This window comes from Theobroma cacao, chromosome 3 (genome assembly GCF_053813885.1).
Source record: "Theobroma cacao isolate CCN51 chromosome 3, ASM5381388v1, whole genome shotgun sequence".
NCBI lineage: Eukaryota > Viridiplantae > Streptophyta > Magnoliopsida > Malvales > Malvaceae > Theobroma > Theobroma cacao.
The window spans coordinates 2,220,060-2,245,204 of NC_142641.1; the positions used below are offsets into that span (position 1 = coordinate 2,220,060).

Sequence of the window (25,145 nt, forward strand, 5' to 3'; positions counted from 1 at the left end):
ATAATATATATAAAACTAAAATTTAATACTAAATATTAATATTTATAATGTCAAACCCTGCTTTGTAAAATAGTTATAATGTCATTCACATGCTTCATAGAATGTTTGTATATTTAGGAAGTTCAAGAAATCGTTAAAAGACGATATTGCCCCTAATGGTATTATTAAGTCGATTAAGCCTCGAACTAGTTCAAATAGGAATTTTAAGGTGAAATTAAGAGTTTCACAGTTCAGGGATGACTCAAAATGGTAATTCGGAGTTCGAGGATCAATTCGGAGTCAAACCAGAATTTTCACTATCTAGGGGCAAAATTATAATTTTTCCACCCACAGATAAAATTTGAGATTTTGAGAGAATTTAGATCACATTTGACAAATTGGAGAGTGGTATGAGTATAAGGGATGAAAAATATGTCTATGGGCAATTTTTCAGTTTTTGGGGTAAAAATATAATTTTTCACTTTATGGGGGCAAAAGTGCAATTTTTAAAAATTTACTCTACCAAAACTTTGGAAAAGTCTAGAAATTTCATGGAAGACATGGATAAGTGAAGAGGATTGAGTGGTAGAAAAAGAAAGTAAAAAACATGGCTAGAAAAAAATAAAATAATAAAATATTCAAAAGGTAAATAAAATAATAATATTTTATTAAGCCTATTAAAAGGTTTGAAAATTCCAGAATTCTTCATTGGGATGGTCAACCAAAACCAGCAGGAGAGAGAGAGAAATAAGAACAAACCCTAGAGTGAGAAAATTCAAAGAAAAAGTGTGATTTTTCAAGGAATCAAGTATTTAAAGGTATGATTTTTCAAGCTTAGCTTAAGATTTATCATTTCCATGCATTTTCCATCATTTTTCATGGTTGAATCATGTGATTTAAGGATGAATTCAATTATGAAAAAATGGGTTAGGAGAGAGAAACTTGTTAGATTAATTTGATTCTAAGTTATGTTAGTGTTTTAAGTTAGTTTAGCATGTTTAGGAACAAAACAACAAGAAAAGAATTTATTTTCCTCCATTACCATTATTGGCTGAATTTTCTAGGGGAATATTGGCTGCTGATTTTGATGTTTATTTGAGGAATTATGATGAATAATGATAAATTATGAGCCTAGAAAAATAATGAGAATTTTCGGAGCAAAAATATGAATTTTTACCCACTAGGGGTATTTTCATAATTTGTTATCGAGACTGATAATTTGCACCACACTGAGGAACATTAAGTCAATTTGGGTTCAATTGAGGTATAGAAACTGAAAAAAATTAATTTGAGATTAAATTGGACGCGCTAGTAATTTAATCGGGTAATAAGCCGAATTATGTTAGCACCGCATTTAAGCGGTAGTCGGATAAGTTGCATGTCATATCATGCATATATACCGAGCCTGAATTGATTTCATAATGGTCAAGCATTGATGTGGTGAATTATGTATTGTACATTGTGGATAGGTGGTGAGCAAATTACACTGGTAAAAGTACAGAAATTGTGCTTGAAGACTGAGATTAGGAGTACATCGACTCCTAGAACTGTGAGTGGACAATTTATCGTCTTAAATATCTAGAGTTATTATACTTGTTTGATGCTTTTATTGAATGGTGAGCTTAAATTATAAAATATTATGTTTTCCAATTAAAATATTTTTTTTAATAAAAATGAGATTTATATTGGTTTTGAAATCAAATATTGTTTTGGAAAAATTGAGTATATGGAGACTGTGTTGAAATTTATGATTTTATATGTTATTGAAATTGAGGATTATGACAATATGGTAGCATGATGGCTAAATTTTTGGGGTTGGCATGAAATATATGAACAATTTTGGATTAGTCTCGATAGACTGGATTAAATTTTATTCGCCATATTATGCTACTGAAAATTTTATGGGTCTGGTGGTATATTAAACGGTCACTGCAGTAGTGGGGGTTTCCGTGGACTGCCTATGAGAGGGGCACGATAACTCAATTATATACTTACCTCTGGGGGGAGATGTTGGGTGAAGTATCTCCTGAGGTATGATTTGAGTGCACCTCACGGTCGGGTCATCACGTGAGAGTGAGACTCAGCCAACGCCAAGGAACGGCTGTGTGTTAGATGTGAAAATATGTTTATGGGTATGGGTCATTGAACAGCCTTAGCGGTCTCAGTGGGATACCTTAACGAAGGTACTCGCGAGAATGATTCTGGCAGGGGCCAAGTTTAAGAAATTTATAAGCCGGGAAATTTTGATGAAAATAAATTGTTTGGTATAGATTGAAACGAAATTTGTGTTATGAATATTATTGAGATATAACTTTTTTATATTGTCTCCATCTACTCGGTTTTTGATGCTTTTGATGGTAATTGTTTACTCACTGTGATTATTTAATCTCACCCCTCTTCCTATCCATTTTTCAGGCTCAGGACAGTTTGTTGATAGTTGATTAAGACGAGAATTAATCTCGGAGTTGCATCATAGGAAGTAAGGGTTCGTAGCTCTACACCTTCTTTGTTAGTTGGGGGCTCACGTGTCACTGTAAACGAAATTTCATACTTTAATTATCTTTATTACTATATGAATAAATTTATTTTACTCTTATGTTACAAAAGTTAGTTTAGGAAGACTTTGAAAATATTGTGTTTTAAGAAAATAGAATATTTTATTTAATGTTTTTATTATATTCAAATAGCTATAATTTTACTTTAAACGAATGTTTTAGACTTCAAAATTTAATTTAAATCATGAAATATGTGTTTCCACTTACATATTACATTTTTTTAGGATTTCAAAATTTCAAAAAAAAAAAGACGAAAATGCCCCTGTGAGCTAGAAAATAATTTTTTATTATTTTGAGTTGAAAACAACTTATGTTTTCTTGAAATGCGAGATTTAATAACTGTCGCTCACCGGAAAGATGCGGAATTTGATGCTAAGCCTTGCGGGGTTTCGATCGGCATTCGGGGTAATGAGTGCTTATCGAGATGTCGCGGCGGTTGTCACGGGCTCGATGGGAGTTCCGGGTTGTGACATATAATTTAGTCCGAATAGTGAATATCTTAAAATCACTAACCAACTTGCTACTAATATAGTAATTTTACTACCCAAACTTAATTATAATCTTACTTAATCTAATTGTATAATGCAAATTACTCATCACCATCCATATTATAAATAGATAACTAAGAGGTGATTGGAAACTGTCAATGATGGAAACTGATGCCGTGACTATCTCACAAAATTTCACTAAGGCAAGGACAAAAGTTAGAAATGTTACCACAAGAACAAGTAAACATGGAATTAGTGTACGATTGGTAATATATTTACATTAAATATTGCAATTTGAAGAGAAAAATAATAATCTAATTCATGAAATGTCCATTAATTAGGTGCTTGTTTTATTCCATTTGCAGGATAAGATTTAATTATAATACGTGACCCAATTGGGGAAGAAGTTGCATGTTGAAATATTTAAACCCTCAATATTTTGGACTCTCAATCCACTAAAATGTAAACTAATAAGAGCAAGGAAACTTTCTATGATGAAGATTGCTGCTGGGGTTATCAATTTTTATATTTTTTTTAAGTAAAAGTGTTGAGATTTTGTAATTAACTTATCGTTCATTTTTTAATTTAACGAAATCATGCATCAAAGATAATGTTTTATTAAAATAACACTTTAACTCTGTATTTTTAAAATTTTTTTCTTCAAATTCATGGTTCTCTAAGAGTCCCTTTGACATTGCAATTGGAATTGCATTTAGATTGCAATCACCGAATTTGACTTGCAAATGCAATGTCAAATAAAATAAATTTTTTGTGATAGAAACTCAATTGCAATGAAATTATTCTCAATAATTTCCAATGCCAGCCGATCAACAGGACTCTTCTTTCTCACCTTCTTTTCTCACACACATATTCTCTTTGTGAGCCTTGTGTAATTACGGGGGTCACAATTTTTAAATTTTGTATATATTATATATATTTTCTCTTAATGATTTTCTAAAAAAAAATTTAAGTTTTATTTTTTTTATTTTTGACCTTCTAATAAAAGTTAGTTAGTTCCGTCTCTGTCTCTACTACCGTTACCCAAAACTTAGCATGGCGACTTTGTATATTGCTGAAGAAAGAGGGAGGGGTCATGAAGTACTGAAGTTTTGAGGAGAAAATCAAGTAAAAACAAAATGGAAAGGGAAAAAAGAAAAGAAAAGAGACAAATTAAATTTGGCAGCATTGACTAGCAATGGCATATTGCAACTACGCGTTAGATTGTTCTTCTTTAGAGAAAAAATTGTAAAAAAGAAAAGCTTTATTTGATAATGAGAAGAGAAATTAGAAGAATGAAAGATATATAGTGGTGGCAAATGCCAAAAATTAAATAGTATAATAGGGAGACCAAAAATGGAAAATGGTACCTTTAACATAAAATTGAAGGGGAAAAAACTAGTATAATATATATAATCCAATTAAGGAATTCTTGAGCAAAAGTCACTATACTGCCTCCCTCCAAATTGTTAGATGGATAAATAAAATTAAAAAACAAAGGAACCACCAAGCCAAAATGCACCTTAAATTTGAATGGTAACATGTTCCTTTCAATTTTCTTTGCATACAACCACAAGAGATATATACCAAAACTATTCACAATACAATTGTTCAGAGGCGGAGCCTCAAAATTTAAAATTTTTGTTACATATTATGTAAAATTTTTAAATTTTTTAATAAACTTTCTTAATCACCCCCAAAATAATTTTTTATTTAATAATTAATACAAATAAAGAATAACAAATTAAATAATTTCATATGCGTGACTCAATTTTAATATATATATATTTTGTTTTTTTCTTTTAATTTATTTTATTATTTATATTTATTTATTTATTTCTATTCTATTTACTCATATATTCTAAATGTCTATAGATTTTTTTTGCACAAATTTCTATAAACCATTAATTATATTCTTTTCTTTCTTTTTTATTATGTCATATGTAGATTCTATCTTCTACTTGTTATATTCTTTTTTTTTGTTATCTAGATTTTATTTTTTATGATTTTAATCTTTAAAAATAAATAAATTATTATGTAATTCTTAAATATAAGTTTGCACTGTTACTTAAAATTTCATCAATATATCATTTTTTATTCAGAATAATCAATACATTCTAGCATGTATGTTGTAAAATTTAAATAACAATGATATACATACAAATTGGTAGAATGAAATAATTGTATTTCTTTTAATACAATTTTATTTATTATATATTTTTAATAGTTTTCAAAATATTTTGTTATTTAATAATTATTTTTATTCCTCAAACTATTTGATAAAATTAGAGTCATTATAGTTAGTATATTGCTAGTTAAGCCCAACAAATATATTCTAAACTAATATGTTAAGTATATCAAATTTAAAAAAATATTAAAGTGAGTCTAGTAATCCGAACCCATTAAATTTTAATATAAATCTAAGCTTATCATAACATATTATATCTTAACAGTCCAACTTAATAGCTTATAATAACATATTATATCTCAATAGTTAAACACTATAACCTAATATGTTAATTGGTAATTTAAGAGGCAAATAGAAAATAAAAGAAGAGCTAGAACACACAAGGTAAAGAGACAATTCATTTGACTTTGAAAAATTATTTTCTCTTTCACTCTTATGCATAGAGAGTGAGAGAGACTCCTTTCATGATTCCATTCAGTCATATATATATATATACATACATGACACCATCATTAATATGTATTTTTTTGTATGTTTAATGTCTTGTAAATTTTATTTAATCTTTTAGATGAGTGATAATTGAATTATATATAAAGTTTTATTTGATTGTTTAATGTCTCTTTCTGTTTGATCCTCGTTTAAAAATGTTTTAGTTCTGCCCTTGCAATTATTTTACATTTTTAAAGTGAGAAACATTTATCAATGATCAAGTTTCTGATTGACTTGGTCTTTCCATATACTCCAAATTAATTTGTCCACTTTCAACAAAGTTAGGAGGCCGCAAAATCATAGTGTTTTCTGCACTATATGTGTCGATATGTGTCTCTTTTTCTCGTGTCATCGGCTTATATCGGTACCAAAATTCCATTAGCCACTATGTCGACGCGTTAAGGCCGACAACGCGCACATGGCTTCCCATTGCCTGCCGTTTTGCTTGGGAATCACAAGTCTTCGTCTTTCACCCAACGTATAGTCAAAGTAAACCCGACAATCATTCCACTCCAACCTCATCTCTCACGTCGCCATAGACTTTGTATAGTTTGAGAAAAAATAGTGCTCACCGATATCAGCTCTCTCCCCATGTCAAATAATTCTTCACAGTCCACTCCCCCCTTCTCGCTTCATGATTATATATTCTGACAAGTTGCTAAATTTATACTACACAATTTTCTATGATTTCATTTTCTAGGAAATATCCTTCAGGTTTTGCTTCATCATCCTTTGAATGTTTCTATTTTAGCTTGTACAGCGTTGATTCTTTTTTTTTTTTTCTTTCTTCTTACAAAGAAGCTAGCTTTGTTGTAACGAGTTGTGAACTACCTTCTTGTGCTACCTAGCTTTGGGTTGAAAGAAGAGTGGTGAGAAGGTATGGGAAACCCTGATGCAGACCGTTCTGCGTACGAGTCTCAACAGATTCAAACGGAATACGAGCTACAGCCTCAGGAATATGAGCCGAACCAGGAAGCTGCACCGATTCCTGATCAATATTTAGCGGCAACTTATCAGAACAATCAACAGGGGCAGCAGTACCAGGCTCAGCAGATGGGCACAGTTGGAAATAATCCTCAGACTCAGGAACATCAGTTCCAGCCACAGCAGCAGCCACCACCGGCTCACCAGCAGCCAATGCAATACCCCCCACCGCAGCAGCCAGCACCAGCTCAGCAGCGGCCAACACAATATCCCCCACAGCAGCAGCCGACACAATACCCTCCACCGCAGCCTAACCAAGCCTATCCTCCGCCCCAGCCGGCACAATACCCACCCCAAAACTTGCAAAACAATCCAATGTATCAAAATAGGCCGAACCCGAACCAGCCTGCAGCATATCCACCACAGCCAGTGCAGTAACCGCCCAAGAGCCAGCCAACCAATCAGATGTACTCAAATGTAGGCCCAAGGGTGATGCAACCTCAGACCGTCTACGCTCCTAACGCTTCACCACAAGCATTTCCTCAACCTGCTGACCTGCCTCAACAGGGTCCGGGTATGCCGCTTGCATCACCACATAAACCCGGTGGTCAACCTGCTGCTGTAGCAGGAATCCCAGTTGCTGGAGACGGTTGGAGAAGTGGCCTTTTCGATTTCATGGATGATCCAATGAATTGTAAAGCTCCTCCTTTTTCACGTTTCACTATGTTCTGTACATGGGTGCATGCACAGACAAAGAAAAACTACACACGTGTGTGGTCGTTGACTCATTGCATTCTGCTTTTGTTTTCATATTAACAGGCCACAAACATTTGATACTGTAGTATATTTGTCTCACACTTTTTGTTTTTTACTTATGAAAGTTATAAAGGAAGGACTTACTGAATAAGCCAAGAGTTGGCTACCGAGTCACAATGAGATTATTTGTCTCATTTGAAGCAGTAAAAGTTATTACTTCAACTTTAAACATTATATTTATAAATAAATTGATTTTTATAAATGGAATCTTTTAATTATCTAATGAATATTTGTTATGTCAATTGTCAAGTGAGAAAAATTAATCTATAGATAACAATATAACGGTGAATACCGTACAAGTTGGTACAATTATATTAAAATTAAATAAAATAAAAATACCTGTGTACATATATATATATTAATAATTTTTTATAAAATAATTTGTATAGATGCATCACTGAGGATTCGACTAATTTTTATTTATTGTTACTTCTTTCAGCTCTAGTGACAGCCTTTTTCCCATGCTTGACATTCGGCCAGATCGCTGAAATTGTGGATGCTGGCCACACAAGTAAGTAAAGAACTCTTTTAGCATTCTTTCCCATGCATCCATTAATATATTTCTGATTCTTTTTTAGAATTTTGAAGTTTTTTATAACATCGAAATGTTCAAAGGTTTTTGATAGTAAATAAATTAAAAGAATTATGAAAAATTGATATGATAAAATACAAGTAAGAATATTAAGTGTTTAAAAAAATAAGAGAACATATAGTTTTCAAGTTTTGAGATATATATATGTATATATATATATATATATATATATATATATAGTGTTTTAAAAAGGGAAAGAAATTTAATTTTCATGCACGGTGTTGGAACAGCTTGTGGAGCCAGTGGACTGCTCTATGGTGCAATCGCCTTCTTAATTGGAATGCCATGCCTATTGTCATGTACGCACCGGACCAAACTAAGAAACAAGTTGGGCCTCCCGGAAGCTCCAGGCCCGGATTGGGTTACTCACTTCCTTTGTGAATGGTGAGCTCTTTGCCAAGAGTACAGGGAGCTTCAACATAGAGGCTGGGATCCTTTTGTCACAACTCAATTTTCGAGCTATAATCGACGCATGGATCTAATGGGTATAGTCCATAAAGTCCAAATAAGTCTATCTATATAATTTTATACATTAATTTATATTTTTTTAGAATTCAAAATTCGTAATATTCAAATATCGTTCTTTTGAAAACAATTTATAAAACTCAATTATACATTCATAATGGCATCATCAACCATAATATACATATATAATTTGACAATTGAATATTATTTCACATCAAGTATTTATATACACATAATTATACCTTGACAGTTAGTGGAGTGATTCTAGACACGGTTGCTAACATTTAGTGTCATGTTAAACCTACCGAGCAATGGATAAGGAGGAGCACCTTGTTTTAGGATCTAATTACTTTTAACTCAGAAAATCTAAAACATGAAGTTTAAAAAACGTGAGTATAAACCTAGTGAGTGAACATAAGAAGGGAACATAACAACGATACGAAGAGCTTTTCGAAAATATGATGCACTTGTGTAAAAACAATGCAATTTTATATATTATCAACCAAACTCGATGCCGTGCTGTTTTTCAACTCATTTTAAAACATTTAGGAAATTCAAGTAAGGCAAGTATAACAGAACGAATCTCGCTGTAGTGTAAAGGCATTCTATAGTATATAGTACAATCATATTTTATATTTTCATAACTTGTTTATAGCATATATATATATATACATGTACACCGTCGCCTTACTCAACTTATCTAATAATTTCTATGATGAAGATTGCTGCTGGGGTTATCAATTTTTATATATTTTTTTTACGTAAAAGAGTTGAGATTTTGTAATTAACTTATCGTTCCTTTATTAATTTGATAAAAACATGCATTAAATATAATGTTTTATTAAAATAACACTTTAACTCAACATTATAAAAAAATTTTGTCTTCAAATTCATGGTTCTCTAAGAGTTCCTTTGACTTTGCAATTGGAATTGCATTTAGATTGCAATCACCGAATTTGACTTGCAAATGCAATGTCAAATAAAGTAAAATTTTTGTGATAAAAATCTCAATTGCAGTGAAATTTTTCTCAATAATTTCCAATGCCAGCTAATCAGCAAGACTTTTCTTTCTCACCTCCTTTTCTCACACACTTATTGTAACGACCCAGAACTCCCATCGGGCCCGTGACAACCGCCGCGACGTCTCGATAGGTACTCATTACCCCGAATGTCGATCGGAACCCCGCAATACTTAGCATCAGCTTCCGCATCTCCCCGGTGAGTGACAGTTATTAAATCTTACATTTCAAGAAATCATAAGTCGTTTCCAAATCAAAATAATAAAATATTATTTTCTGACTCACAGAGGCATTTTCGTCATTTTTCTTCGAAATACTGAAACTCGTCAAAAACATGGTGTAAAAGCTAAATATGTTCATACATATTTTAAATCAAATAACTAAAGTATAAAATTACTTTTACAATGACACGTGAGCCCCAAACTAACCAATAAGATGCGAGTCTGTGAACCTATAATTTTGACAATGCAAAGCTAATTGAAGTCCTTGATGCAATCGGCTATCTACAGGCTATCCCGAACTTGAAATGTGTGGAATTGAGGGTGGTGAGATTATAAAATCCCAGTGAGTAAACAGACACCATCTAAATTATCTAAAGGCGAGTAAAGGGAGACAATTAAAAATAATTCATTTCAGTAAATTTTTCACATCACGAATATTCATTTCAACCAAATAATCAATATGGCTCGTGAATTACTCAAAACTTGGCTCATGCCAAATCCTGTACTATGTGACACCTGGACCAGGGGTATCCAACCGAGCCCGCCAAGGCTGTTAAAAATTCATATTTCGCATAAATCATATTTTTATTTTGAAACACAGCTATTCCTTGGCGTTGGCTGAGTCTCACTCTCACGCGGTGGTCCACGTGAAGTGCACTCAAAAAGCCCACCTTAGGAGATACCCTACGCTCTTCTACGACTGAGGTGAGAATATAAAGGAGTTTACCGTGCCCCTCTAATAGGCTGGCCCACGGAACCCCCCACTACTGCAATAGTTAATCTTTTATCTACCACTTGATTTATAAAATCTTTTTCTGTATGACATGGCAATTTATCGCAACCTAACCTCTCAAGGTTAAATACACAGTACAAATAATTCTAACACCAAAATCAGCTTAGCCATTCATGCTCATTTATTGTCATAAGCCATTCAATTTAAAACCATAAATTTACAACACAAGTAGGCAGTCTCCAATTACTCTATTTTCAAAACCAGTATTCGATTTTCTAGAAAATTTATAAAATCATTTTATAGAATCACAATTTCTCTTAAAACATAGCAATTTACCATTTAAACCCATTTTCCATAAAATCACACAATTGTATAAAACTACTCTAGATAATTAAGATGATAATAAGTTTACTCACAGTTTCCGAAAACTAAATTCGGGTACTCCAACTATTACTCCTCAGGTGCGATTTCTTTGCCCTTGCTAGAGGATTCGCCACCTTGACAAATTGCACAATTAAGAGGTTTACTACTTTGGTACTAAACCAAAATAAACTAATTTATACTACTAATGCATGATATGAAGTGCAAAATGTCTAAATTTTGCCTAAACGCGATGTTAACCTATTTCGGTATTTTACCCGACAAAACAATGTACGTGTCCGTTTAAACTCCAAATTAATTTTTTTCAGTTTCTATACCTCAATTGCACCCAACTTGACTTAATGTCCCTCAGTGTGATGCAAATTATCAATCTCGATAGCAAATTACGAAAATACCCCTAGTGGGTAAAAATTCATATTTTTGCTCCGAAAATTGTCATTATTTTTCTAGGCTCATAATTCATCATTATTCATCATAATTCCTCAAATAAACATCAAGATCAGTAGCCAATATTCCCCTAAAAAATTCGGCATAATGGGTTTCAATGGGAGAAAATTATTTCTCTAGCTTATTTTTGCTATATTTCAATATAACCTAACTAAAATCACTTAATTCAATTAAAATCAACCAAAACTCAAGTTCAAAACTCATCAATGGAGGTTTGGCCAGCATGGGTGTCCATACCCACTTTCTAATTTTGCATGGACATGAGAAAAAAATGCATGGGTAGTGAAAATCACAAGGAAAATCAATGAAATTTACCTTTTTAATGCTTGATTTCTTGATTTCTCTTGATTTTCTCCAAAATTTTTCAGCTAGGGTTCTTATTTCTTTCCCCCTTTTTCTCTCCTGGTTTGGACAGCTGAAGAAGATGAGAATTCTGGAATTTTGACATTTTTAAAGGCTAAAATAATATAATATTATTTTATTCAATTTTTTTGTTTTATTAATTCCTTAAATTCTAGCCATCCATTTATTTCCAAATTTTCACCATACACTTGTCTCACATATCCATATCTTAGATAAAATTCTCAGACTTATCCAAAGTCTTGGTGGAGTAATTTTTTAAATTTACACTTTTACCCCCGTAAAAGTCAAAAATTACATTTTTGTCCCAAAAACTGAAAAATTGCCCATAGATATATTTTTCATCCCTTATACTCATACCATTCTCCAATTTGTCAAATTTGATCTAAATTCTCTCAAAATCTCAAATTTTATCCGTGGGTGGAAAAATTACGATTTTTACCCCTACACTCCAAAAATCACCGGAATTAAACTTTTTCACTGCCAAACCCTCAAATTATACTCCAATACTCAAATCATACTCCAATAAGTTAAATGGGGCCAAAAAAATCTTTTATCAAAATTCTCATTTTGTCCTCATGTGGCAAATGACCATTTTGCCCTTAGATAGTGAAAATTTCGGTTTGACTCCAAATTGATCCTCGAACTCCGAATTACCATTTTGAGTCATCCATGAACTGTGAAACTCTTAATTTCACCTCAAAATTCCTATTTGAACTAGTTTGAGGCTTAATCGACTTAATGGTACCATTAGGGGCAATATCGTCTTTTAACGATTTCTCAAACTTTCTAAACATGCAAACATTCTATTGAGTATGTAAATGACGTCGTAATTATTTTATAGAACAGGGTTTGACACTTATTCTCTTTGTGAGCCTTGTGTAATTACGAGGGGTCACATTTTTTAAATTTGGTATATATTATATATTTTTTCTCTTAATGATTCTCTAAAAAAATTTTAATTTTTATTTCTCTTTATTTTTGACCTTCTAAAAATAATTAGTTAGTTCCGTTTCTGTCTTTACTACCGCTACCCAAAACTTAGCATGGCGACTTTGTATATTGCTGAAGAAAGTATATTGCTGAAGAAAGAAGGAGGGGCCATGAAGTACTGAAGTTTTGAGGAGAAAACCAAGTAAAAACAAGATGGAAAGGGAAAAAAGAAAAGAAATGAGACAAATTAAATTTGGAAGCATTGACTAGCTAGCAATAGCATATTGCAACTACATGTTAGATTGTTCTTCTTTAGAGAAAAAATTGTAAAAAAAAAAGAAAAAGCTTTATTTGATAATGAGAAGAGAAATTAGAAGAATGAATGATATATAATGGTGGCCAATTGGAAAAATTAAAAAGTATAGTAGGGAGACCAAAAATGGAAAATGGTAGCTTTAACATAAAATTGAAGGGAAAAAAACAGAGAGAGAGAGTGATCAAATTGGGTACCATTGTCAACTCATTCAAAACATCTATATATTTATATCCATATATATAAACTCAGGTGTTAATTTTTTTGTTAAAACTATATGTTCTTTTTCTTTTTTTGAATGGCTAATTAACACTCTTGCTTTTTATATTTTAAATTTATTTTTATGATTTTTTTCTATTAAAAATCATCAAACATCTAGTTTATAAAAAAAATTTAAATTTTAATATAAAATATACTAAAGTCAAAATTATTTTATTAAACTCCATGAAAATCAAATACGAACAAATAATATCAGATGGAACTATAAAAGTGTCTACGAGTGGTTGGTAGAGTTTTTTTAAGTCTGAACCTGATCTAATCCGATTAACTTATTTTAATTATAAATATTATATTTTATTAAAATTTAATTTTAAAATATATTTAACAATATCAAAATAATAGTTAAATAGATAAGTGAGGGCTCGAGTTTAACTTTTTTGTAAAAAAAATTAGGCTAGATAAGTTAGATTTGAATCCAATTCGACTCATGAACACCTCTAGATAGTAGTAGTTTTATTATATTCATTTTCTGATTTATAACACTTCTGCGATTTTATTCATAAGTCTAATTTTGATAGATAAATGTTATATTATACAATAAGAGGTAATCTTCTCTCATTCCAAAAAAATTATCTCCCTTTTTAGAATCCAAACCCAAAACTTAATAAGTTGATATTTGTAAGTTATAATTTGGATGTCCTCTTGTAAAACCAATTCATTTACAAATTACACACTTAAAATAAAACTAGTATAATATATATAATCAAATTAAGCAATTCTTGAGCAAAAGTCACTATATTGCATCCCTCCAAATTGTTAGATGGGTAAAATAAAATTAAAAAACAAAGAAACCACCAAGCCAAAATGCACCTTAAATTTGAATGGTAACATGTTCCTTTCAATTTTCTTTCCATACAACCACAAGAGATACGTGCCAAAACTATTCACAATACAATTGTTCAGAGGCGGAGCCTCCTTATGTGATGGGGGGGCCAATTTAAATTTTTTTTACATATCATATAAAATTTTTAACTTTTTTAATAAATTTTCTTAATGGCCCCAAAATAATTTTTTATTTAATAATCAATACAAATAAAGAATAACAAATTAAATAATTTCATATGCGTGACTCAATTTTAATATATATTTTTTTGTTTTTTCTATCAATTTATTTTATTATTTATTTCTATTCTATTTACTCATATATTCTAAATCTCTATAGATTTTTTTTTTCATAAATTTCTATAAACCATCAATCATATTCTTTTTCTTTCTTTTTTATTATGTCATATTTAGATTCTATCTTATACTTGTTATATTCTTCTTTTTTTGTTATGTAGATTTTATTTTTTATGATTTTAATCTTTAAAAATAAATAAATTATTATGTAATTTTTAAATATAAGTTGCAGTGTTGCACTACTGTTTAAAATTTCATCAATATATTATTTTTTTATTTAAAATAACCAATACACTCTAGCATGTATGTTGTAAAATTTAAATAACAATGATATACATACAAATTGGTAGAATGAAATAATTGTATTTCTTTCAATACAATTTTATTTATTATATATTCTTAACAGCTCTCAAAATATTTTTTTTATTTAATAATTAGTTTTTGTTCCTCAAACTGTTTGATAAAATTAGAGTCATTATAGCTAGCATATTGCTAGTTAAGCCCAGTAAATATATTCTAAACTAATATGTTAAGTATATCAAATTTAAAAAATATAAAAGTGAGTATAGTAATCCAAACCCATTAAATTTTAATATAAATCTAAGCTTATCATAACATATTATATCTTAACAGTTCAATCTAATGGCTTATAATAACATATTATATCTCAATAGTTAAACTATATAACCTAATATGTTAATCAGTAATTTAAGAGGTAAATAGAAAATAAAAGAAGAGTTAGAATACACAAGGTAAAGAGACAATTCATTGGAATTTGAAAAATTATTTTCTCTTCCACTCTTATGCGCAAAGAGTGAGAGAGACTCCTTTCATGCTTCCATTCAGTTATATATATATATATATATATGATAACTCTATTACATAGAGTTATCATACAGTTTTGCGGAGCATAAATTCTACTTTTTCTTTTAGTTTCCTACTTAGTCCTTAGCATATTTTCATGCTTTTTAGTAGATGTTAACTTTTAGGGTGCTTAGTGTCATTTAGACCATTTGAGCTTCATTTCTTTTTAAAATCCCTCAAACCAACCTCTCCCTAATGTTAATTTTTAATGTTGAAGGAATCTTGGAGCCGAAAGAGAAGCTAAAAGTGAGGACACAACAACTCTGCACTAGGGAGCTTGACGGAGAAGATCATGGAAGTAGAAAGTCAAAAATTGAAGATCCAAGAACCACCTGGCAGAGAGTTTCTCGCTGCAGCAAGAACATGGCATAATGGGGCAGAAGGATTTTCGTTGCAGTGAGAATCCAATCTCGTTGCAGCAAAAATGAAGAACACAACTAAGTCAGCTCTTAGCTCGCTGCAGCGATAATCTAAGCTCGCTGCAACCAGAATATGTCAGAAAAGAGGAATATTCTGGGCTTGAGATCCTAGGTCAAGGCTGAATGAGAGGGGAGTATAAAAGGGGAATTTTTGCATAGAAAACGAGGAGATTCGGGGGAGACACTTCGAGCAAGAGGAGGCTGAAGAAAAAATGGGAAAGAGGAGAAGATTCGAGGGCTGAAGCTTGTAAAGCTGCAACAGAAAATCTCTCTCTCTCTTTCTCTAGATTTGAATCTTTCTCTCTCTATCTCATTTTGTAAAGCAATGTTCTTGTTTGCTGTATTGTGTACTCTTCTTTGTGAAATGTTGAGCTAAACACATTCATCTAGGATTACGGTTAACTTTATTATTTAGTTTGGATCTTGTTTGGTTGGTTGCTTAGTCTTAATGCAAATCTTGATGTTTACTCAAGTTGGAATCTATTTATCATTTAATTGATTGATCACCGATTAAATGTGGTAAAGTATTTGGATGATACTTGAAAAAGTTAATCTAAATTAGACCTAGGCTTGAGTAAAGTGTGTTCAAAACACTTAAAAATGAATCTTAGTGCTTTGATGTGTAGTTAGGGTAGAAATACAACTAATCACCACACTTAGTTAATTTGGAAGTCTTAAACTTAAAGAGTTTAAATTATTTGTCTCCTATAAACATATAAGGATGCAAATAAATTAAGCAAGTGTGTAATACCTCGACGGAGGATTACACACAACTCAAGATCCTTGACTAATATCAAAATTTCATTGAGATTAAGTAGCTAACCAAGCCTAATTCCAAATGAAGTAATAGAGGACACCATAATCCTAGAGAATTAGACCATTGATTCTATTTCACTTTACCATTTGCATTACTTAGAGTAGATTTAGTTAATTAGATTACATTTTTTATTTATTCATAGTTCAAAAATTTGTTTCTTTGATAAAATTAGATTGTGTTAATTTTTGTAATTAGCACAATTTTTAGATCAACTCCTTGAGGATCGACACTTTAACTTATCACTTTATTACTTGTTGCGATCGTGTCCACTTGCATGTAATCATTGCTTGTATGTTGCATTTAATTTGGGCATATCACATTTTGCATAAGCAAGATTAATATTATTTTAAGCAAGCAACAATATATATATGACACCATGATGCTGTCAATATGTATTTTTTTGTATGTCCAATATCTTGTAAATTTTATTTAATCATTTAGATGAGTGATAATTGAATTATATATAAAGTTATATTTGATTGTTTAATGTTTCTTTCTGTTTGATTTTTTTTTAAAATGTTCTAACTCCGCCTCTGCAATTATTTTACATTTTTAAAGTGAAACATTTATCGATGATCAAGTTTCTAATTGGCTTGGTCTTTCTATATACTCCAAATTAATTTGTCCACTTTCACCAAAGTTAGGAGGCCGTAAAATCATATCTTTTCTGCACTATATGTGTCGATATGTATCTCTTCTTCTCGGGTCATCGGCTTATACCGGTACCAAAATTCCATTAGCCACTATGTCGACGCGTTAAGGCCGACAACACGAGCATGGCTTCCCATTGCCTGCGATTTTGCTTGGGGATCACAAGTCTACGTCTTTCACCCAACGTATAGTCAAAGTAAATCCGCCAATCATTCCACTCCAACCCCATCTCTCACGTCGCCATGGACTTTGTATAGTTTGAGAAAAAATGGTGCTCACCGAAATCAACTCTCTCCCCAAGTCAAATAATTCTTCACAGCCCACTCCCCCTTCTCTCTTCATGATTGTATATTCTGACAAGTTGATAAATTTATACTACACAATTTTCTATCATTTCATTTTCTAGGAAATATCCTTCATGTTTTGCTTCATCATCCTTTGAATGTTTCTATTTTAGCTTATGCAGCGTTGACTCTTTTTTTTTTTTTTTTTTTGTTTCTCCTTATAAAGAAGCTAGCTTTGTTGTAACGAGTTGTGAACTACCTTCTTGTGCTACCTAGTTTTGGGATGAAAGAAGAGTGGTGAGAAGGTATGGGAAACCCTGATGCAGACCATTCTGCGTACGAGTCTCAACAGATTCAAACGGAATACGAGCTACAGCCTCAGGAATATGAGCCGAACCAGGAAGCTGCACCGATTCCTGATCAATATTTAGCGGCAACTTATCAGAACAATCAACAGGGGCAGCAGTACCAGGCTCAGCAGATGGGCACAGTTGGAAATGATCCTCAGACCCAGGAACATCAGTTCCAGCCACAGCAGCAGCCACCACCGGCTCAGCAGCAGCCAATGCAATACCCCCCACCGCAGCAGCCAGCACCAGCTCAGCAGCAGCCAACACAATATCCCCCACAGCAGCAGCCGACACAATACCCTCCACCGCAGCCTAACCAAGCCTATCCTCCGCCCCAGCCGGCACAATACCCACCCCAAAACTTGCAAAACAATCCAATGTATCAAAATAGGCCGAACCCGAACCAGCCTGCAGCATATCCACCACAGCCAGTGCAGTACCCGCCCAAGAGCCAGCCAACCAATCAGATGTACTCAAATGTAAGCCCAGCGGTGATGCAACCTCAGACCGTCTACGCTCCTAACGCTTCACCACAAGCATTTCCTCAACCTGCTTACCTGCCTCAACAGGGTACGGGTATGCCCCTTGCATCACCACATAAACCCGGTGGTCAACCTGCTGCTGTAGCAGGAATCCCAGTTGCTGGAGACGGTTGGAGAAGTGGCCTTTTCGATTTCATGGATGATCCAATGAATGGTAAAGCTCCTCCTTTTTCACGTTTCACTATGTTCTGTACATGGGTGCATACACAGACAGAAAAACTACACACGTCGTGGGGTCGTTGACTCCTTGCATTCTGCTTTTGTTTTCATATTAACAGGCCACAAACAATTGATACTGTAGTATATTTGTCTCACACATTTTTTTTTTTTACTTATGAAAGTTATAAAGAAAGGAATTTACTGAATGAGCCAAGAGTTGGCTACCGAGTCACAATGAGATTATTTGTCTCATTTGAAGCAGTAAAAGTTATTAATTCAACTTTAAACATTATATTTATAAATAAATTGATCTTTATAAATCGAATCTTTTAATTATCTAATGAATATTTGTCATGTCAATTGTCAAGTAAGAAAAATAAATCTAGAGATAACAATATAACGGCAAATACCGTACAAGTTGATAAAATTATATTAAAATCAAATAAAAAAAAAATTATAAAAATAAAAATATATGTATATATATATATAAATAATTTTTTTATTAAAAATAATTTGTATAGATGCATCACTGAGGATCCGACTAATTTTTATTTATTGTTACTGCTTTCAGCTCTAGTGACAGCCTTTTTCCCATGCTTGACATTCGGCCAGATCGCTGAAATTGTGGATGATGGCCACACAAGTAAGTAAAGAAGTCTTTTAGCATTCTTTCCCATGCATCCATTAATATATTTCTGATTCTTTTTTAGAATTTTGAAGTTTTTTTATAACATCCAAATGTTCAATGGTTTTTAATAATAAATAAAATAAAAGAATTATGAAAAATTGATATGATAAAATACAAGTGAGAATATTAAGTGTTCAAAAAAGGAGTACATATCGTTTTGAGATGTCAATATATATATAGTGTTTTAAAAAGGGTAGGAAATTTAATTTTCATGCATGGTGTTGGAACAGCTTGTGGAACCAGTGGACTGCTCTATGGTGCGATCGCCTTCTTAATTGGAATGCCATGCCTATTGTCATGCACCTACCGGACCAAACTAAGAAACAAGTTCGGGCTCCCGGAGGCTCCAGGCCCGGACTGGGTCACTCACTTCCTTTGTGAATGGTGTGCTCTTTGCCAAGAGTACAGGGAGCTTCAACATAGAGGCTGGGATCCTTCTATAGGTAAACAACACATGATCAACATTACCATGTACAGAAGAAAAATTGCATTGGAGAAACGATGTTAAATGAGTTATTAAACATGTTTGGGGGCATTTGTTTTTGTAGGATGGCAAGGAAACCTGGCAAGGAACCAGAACATGCAGCCGGCGCCGGCAATGATGGCACCAATGAACCAAAGAATGATGGCTTGATGATGAGCAATTGATTTTCCCCAATGGTTTTGATTTGTTTGTTCAAGTGTTTTGTGTTTGGATTGCCTATATTTTCGAGTCAAATGCTCTCAATTTAATTTCTATCGAGAAAAACAAAATCTCAACAATTATGTCCCGTTGTACTTGCTTTCTCAATAAATTTTTGTGTTAATGAATCCCTATAAAATTATGATTTGCACATATTAATTTCAGAATTTATGAGATTTGTGTATGTTTTAAATAATATTACATATATAAACAAGTAAAATTTACAATTAACCATAATGAAACAATTCTCCACATATATGCATAAGAAATCAATGAAAAAACTAACAAATAAGATATTTAAATAAATTTAACATAAATGCAAACCAAATTCACACATTGTGCTACTTAAATTTGAAATCTCTTCAAAATTCTAAAATCTCTCTTCGCCAATGAGATAAGATCTGGTTGGTTAAGGCATTCTATACGGTTAGAAAAGAAAAGTAATGTCGTTATGAATTTAATTTATTTTCCCATTTTGCTATAATTACGAAAAATTGAGGACTCATTTTCGCTGCCATGTAAGAAATTATTTACTTACATGGAAGCTAAGGTAGCTAAAAAATAAAATAAAATTACATTCGAGTATTGAGCTCATTTATTTGTGTATGATTTTATTTAAAAAAAAAATTCGAATCTCCCTTCTCCAAATATAAAAACAAAATAAAATTGATGAAAAATATTTTTCAATGTGAATAAAATTTTCTTTCCCCCTTAAAATAATATTTCATCAGCTTATTATATACATTCCCCCAAATCTACCTTCGTTGCCGGCATTTTGATATGTATTGAGGGAACTTCATGACAAAAACATATTAAGTCTTAGTTTATTTTCTGGATGAGACAAATTAAGAACAGCAGAAAGGAGAATTACATAAATGGCAATCGATACATACAAGAAGCGCAAAAGCAAACAAAATTAATCCAGCCTAGCTCACTCAAATCAAACGAGCCAGCAAAAAAAATAAAAAAAACTAAAGTAAAATTAAGAGGTATTGCCCTAGCAGGATGGAGTATATATCCATGCATCAAGAATATATAAGACAGAGAATTGGGTTGAAACAGGAAGCAATCGCCATCATCACCAACACAGGAAAGCAGCCTTGATAAAGTTTTATTGCATTGAAATAAATCACCAAGGAAATATGAAGTAATCTTGACAGGAAGGTTTCCATAAAAGTCTATCCTGGTAAGCAGCTGATTCTATATCCCTATCACTCCTTCAATTTTCATTTTAAAAGCCTGAAAATTTTTGGTCTAAATTTAATTGAAAAATTTTATGTAGTTTTCAATTCTTTGGTGTTATTTAATTGATGAAGTAGATTAAAGCCTTTGTGCTATTGAAAAGAATTACTTGAAGGTGCCATTTTTTTTTTAATGGAAGTTACTAATGGAAGTTAACTCGAGATAGGTTACCAATAGTAAGAGTTTTATCTTATATGGATTCAATTTGATATTGAATCTTTCTATTACTTCAGATGAACTGTTATATGATCATAAATATCAATACTCTTTGGCTGAGAGAAAAGTATTATTCTCTTATAATCCCAAAATGATGTGACTTTTTGTTTGAAAATTTTCATAACTTTATAGTTAATTGTTGTTACTGTGATAACAATTTTGACTTAACAAAAATCACAAATGCCTTTTTGATAGTAATGAGTTCAACACTATACGAGCTCCCAATACTAATTGATGTAGAAAATAAAAATTTTAAAGTACTTCGTCTCTTTTCGCAGCTCGTCCTGGTACTTGCTTGCTCTGGACATCTAGTCGTTGTTCTGTCCCCATTGAACTTTAAATAATTTTCTAATGGGCTTTTCCACACTATCTTTGGGCTTTGTCCACTTTTATTGTTAGGACGAATCTAGTAAATCTAAAAATATATATATATATATATATATATATATATATATATATATATATATATATATCTCATAGAATCACTAGACATCCCTGTCTTCTCTATTGTTATTTAATTCTAGCATCTCTACTCAACTTAATTTGTTTCATGATACTTAAGCAAACTGTTAATACCTACTTTAATTTAATAGAATTTTGGCCTTTGATTTCCTTTCGTATCCATCAGAGATGGAAGAACAGTGACGAGCCAACAATGGGGCAAATTAAAACAGGCCCTTCTGTTTCCGAACCTCATCATCAAGTCCAAGCAGAACCTGAGCCACAATGCCATGCAATTGCATCGCTGCATGAACCAACTCAAAATCAAGCATCGGCAACAATCTACCAAACTCAACAAAGTACACGAGCGAATGAAACATTACCTCAGCAGCAGCTACAACAGCAACACTACCAACCACAACCTAACCAGCGGACGTATGGGGTGGTTCAGCCAGCAGCTCCACCCATGCCCGCGCAGTTTTCGCCCCAAACCGCACAAAACACTGGACCTAACGAGCATCCCCTGGAATACCCACCACTAAGCCGGCAACAAACAATCCCAATACAGCCGAATCAGGATGTAGGTGTGATCTACCAACAACAACAAGGAGTACCGCAAGCAATATATCAGCAACCTCCGCCAAGTTATCCTCAAAATTATATAGCGCCGCCTTTTGCTGCTTCGAGCTATGTATCACATTCACAAACCTTTCATGATGTTACTTACGACGTTCCTCCACAATATGTGGTTATGCCACCATAAATTCATGGTACTGCGAGTCAAATCGGCGCTGCATCAGGGTTTCCAGTGCCGGTTGATGGCTGGAAGACTGGCCTGTTTGATTGCATGGATGACCCAATGAATGGTACGTGATTAAATCACTAAATCCTCTTTGCACGCCGCAGCAGATTTTACGCCTGATGGATGCGATTGTTCTATATATCCATTCTGCCTTGCAGCTCTCATAACAGTTTGCTTCCCATGCGTGACATTCGGCCAGGTTGCAGAGATTGTGGACGAAGGCCATACCTGTAAGCTATAATCTTTTCTCATAGTTAATTTGCAAAATTACGTCTATAAATTAAAATCTTCTTCCAAAGTGAAGAACTAAAATTCAAATTCATCCACTCCAAGTCAGCTATATATTAAAGTCATCAATGTCTGAAAATTGTGTGACAGCTTGTGGAACCAGTGGATTGCTTTACGGTTTGATTGCATTCTTCATCGGGGTTCCCTGCATACTGTCGTGCGCATACCGCACCAAACTTAGAAACAAGCTTGGGCTAGTTGAGTCTCCAGCACCAGACTGGGTTACTCACTGTTTTTGTGATTGGTGTGCTCTTTGTCAAGAATATCGAGAGCTTCAACAGAGAGGGTGGGATCCATCCATAGGTAAGAAGCAAACACAAACCATCAAACTAGTGTTATTAGTTAGGTAAATTTTGAGTTGTATAACTAGATATGATTAAAAGAGGATAGTTGAGCTTTTAATTGGCTAGTATTTGAGTTTAGGATCAAACCAGCAACAATATAGGCTTCAAGAACAGGCGTACGAAGCTTGAAACTACGCAGCAACAGAAACAATATAGGCTTATGAAGCTTTTAACAGCACTATGAAACTTAAACAATGCCAGAGAATTAGACTTGAACAATGACAGAACAGGAGGAATGGACAAGACTAGAAGAGCTTGAAACAAACAAACAGCCAAACATAACATTCAGACTCCAATAGCACCCAGCAGCAAAAACACCCTCGGAACATAAGAAACAGGGCAGAGGGTTGAAAGAAACATTCATCAAGCACCTTGAAACCGAAGGCAAAAGCACAACACCAAAACAAAGTATAGAAGGTAGAATTCATCTAGACATATTAGTCACCAAACAAGGCACCATCAATGAAATACCCCATACTTTGATATGGTGATAAATAAAGTTGATCGGATGCAAATTGAGGTCAATTAAAATGTTTAAAAGTGATAAAAGACGAAAGGAGTAGTTTAGGATAAAATGATCCGCACGCGAGAAAATAACAATAAAATAATAATAATTTTATCGGAGAAGAATTTGCGAGATAAAAGGCAATTCGGAAGTCAAGTGAGGCATAATAAGGTATTTTGGGTACCAAGAAGACAAGATAAAATTTTTAGAATAAAATAATATTTTACTAATAAAATAATATTAAAATATTAATATTTAGCCGGATGTCAAAAGCAGTCATGAAGAATGATCATATGGTCGATCTAAGTGGGGGAGAAGAAATACAAATAGATTTTTGTAGAAATAAGCGATAAAAGTGAAATACGCATGTTTCGTTAAGTCGAACCAACGCGGATAAGTAAATATTTAAATATTGTAGTAATACCGCGTTGAGGTGCAATTTTTATATTTCGGTGGTACACACATTGAGGAAGGAAGCTAGATAAAAATTAAAATTTTTAGACGTATTAAAAGGATCGAATTTAACATATAAAAGTTAAAGGATATGTAATGAAAATTAATGAGAAAAATAAAATGAACATAGAGTAAAATAAAATAAAATAAATATATTAGAGGACCAACATGGGTAGCTGCTCATGTGGTCAATAAAAGAGTCAAAGACTCTTTACTTGGTGAATTGGAGGGGGGGGGGGGGGGGGGGGCGCATGTGAAGCAACGAGTGAAGGAAGAAAAAAAATTGTGATGTGGCCGGTTGGAATAATGTGGAAGTTTGTGGAACATTCATGAAGAAATAAAATAATATATATATATATATATATATAATTGACCAAACTAAGTGAAGAAGACCAAGAAGAAGAGAGAGGTCGGTTGAGGGAGTGTAAAAGAGAAACCAAAGAACAAAGAGAAAACCGAGAGAGAAAGAAAAATAAAAGGAAAAGAGAGCTAAGTTGAGGGGTTGTTTTTGCTACTATTCAAGAAGGAAAAGAGAGCCATTTAAGGGTTGGTTTTGGAGGTTGAAAAGTGCCATTTTTCTACTAATTTTGGAGGCCAAAAAGTACCATTTTTTTGCTGATTTTAGAGGCTAAAAAGTGCAAATTTTTGCAGCAGAATTTGAAGGTTTTGAGGTGTTATTTTGGTGGTTAATTGTTGTTGTTTTGGCTGCCAATTCTTGGAGGGAAAAGTGCAGCTTAGCTGCTGAATTTTTGAGAAAAAATAGAGCAGCATAGCTACTGATTATGAAGCAAAAATGAGCAGCTTTAGCTGCTGAAATTTTCTGGATTGTGTTGTAACGTGCGGGTCCGAGAACCCAACCGCCAGACGCGAGTGAAAACTCTAAGACTAGGAGTCACCACCAATCTTTTTTACTAGGTGCGATTGGTCACCTATTGACTCGATTCTAATCGACGAAGCCTTGAATTAATTTTAAGTCCGTCGAAGAGAACCTTAAACTGGTCTACGACTTTCTATATCTAGGCTCGGGAGTACGGTTACGCTCGGGGAAGGATTAGCACCCTTGGGATGCCCGTTTCATGAACGGTACCATTCTTAGATTA

At 32.9% G+C, this 25,145-nt stretch overlaps 1 protein-coding gene, 1 long non-coding RNA gene and 1 pseudogene across 2 annotated transcripts; all 3 read left to right on the forward strand.

Annotated features, from left to right (window-relative positions):
* The first annotated feature begins 695 nt into the window (after positions 1-695).
* LOC148763448 (uncharacterized) lies at positions 696-2,558 on the forward strand. The gene is made up of 3 exons (XR_016025095.1): positions 696-797; positions 1,449-1,528; positions 2,395-2,558. It is a non-coding gene; the product is annotated as an uncharacterized LOC148763448 (long non-coding RNA).
* A 3,696-nt stretch (positions 2,559-6,254) lies between these two features.
* Positions 6,255-7,527, forward strand: LOC18604080 (uncharacterized; annotated as a pseudogene).
* A 10,002-nt stretch (positions 7,528-17,529) lies between these two features.
* Positions 17,530-19,893, forward strand: LOC18604082 (uncharacterized). The gene is made up of 4 exons (XM_007036413.3): positions 17,530-18,379; positions 18,956-19,027; positions 19,303-19,515; positions 19,621-19,893. The coding sequence occupies exons 1-4, from the start codon at positions 17,641-17,643 to the stop codon at positions 19,704-19,706; spliced, it is 1,110 nt and encodes a 369-aa protein (XP_007036475.3). The 5' UTR covers positions 17,530-17,640; the 3' UTR covers positions 19,707-19,893.
* The last annotated feature ends 5,252 nt before the right edge of the window (positions 19,894-25,145 follow it).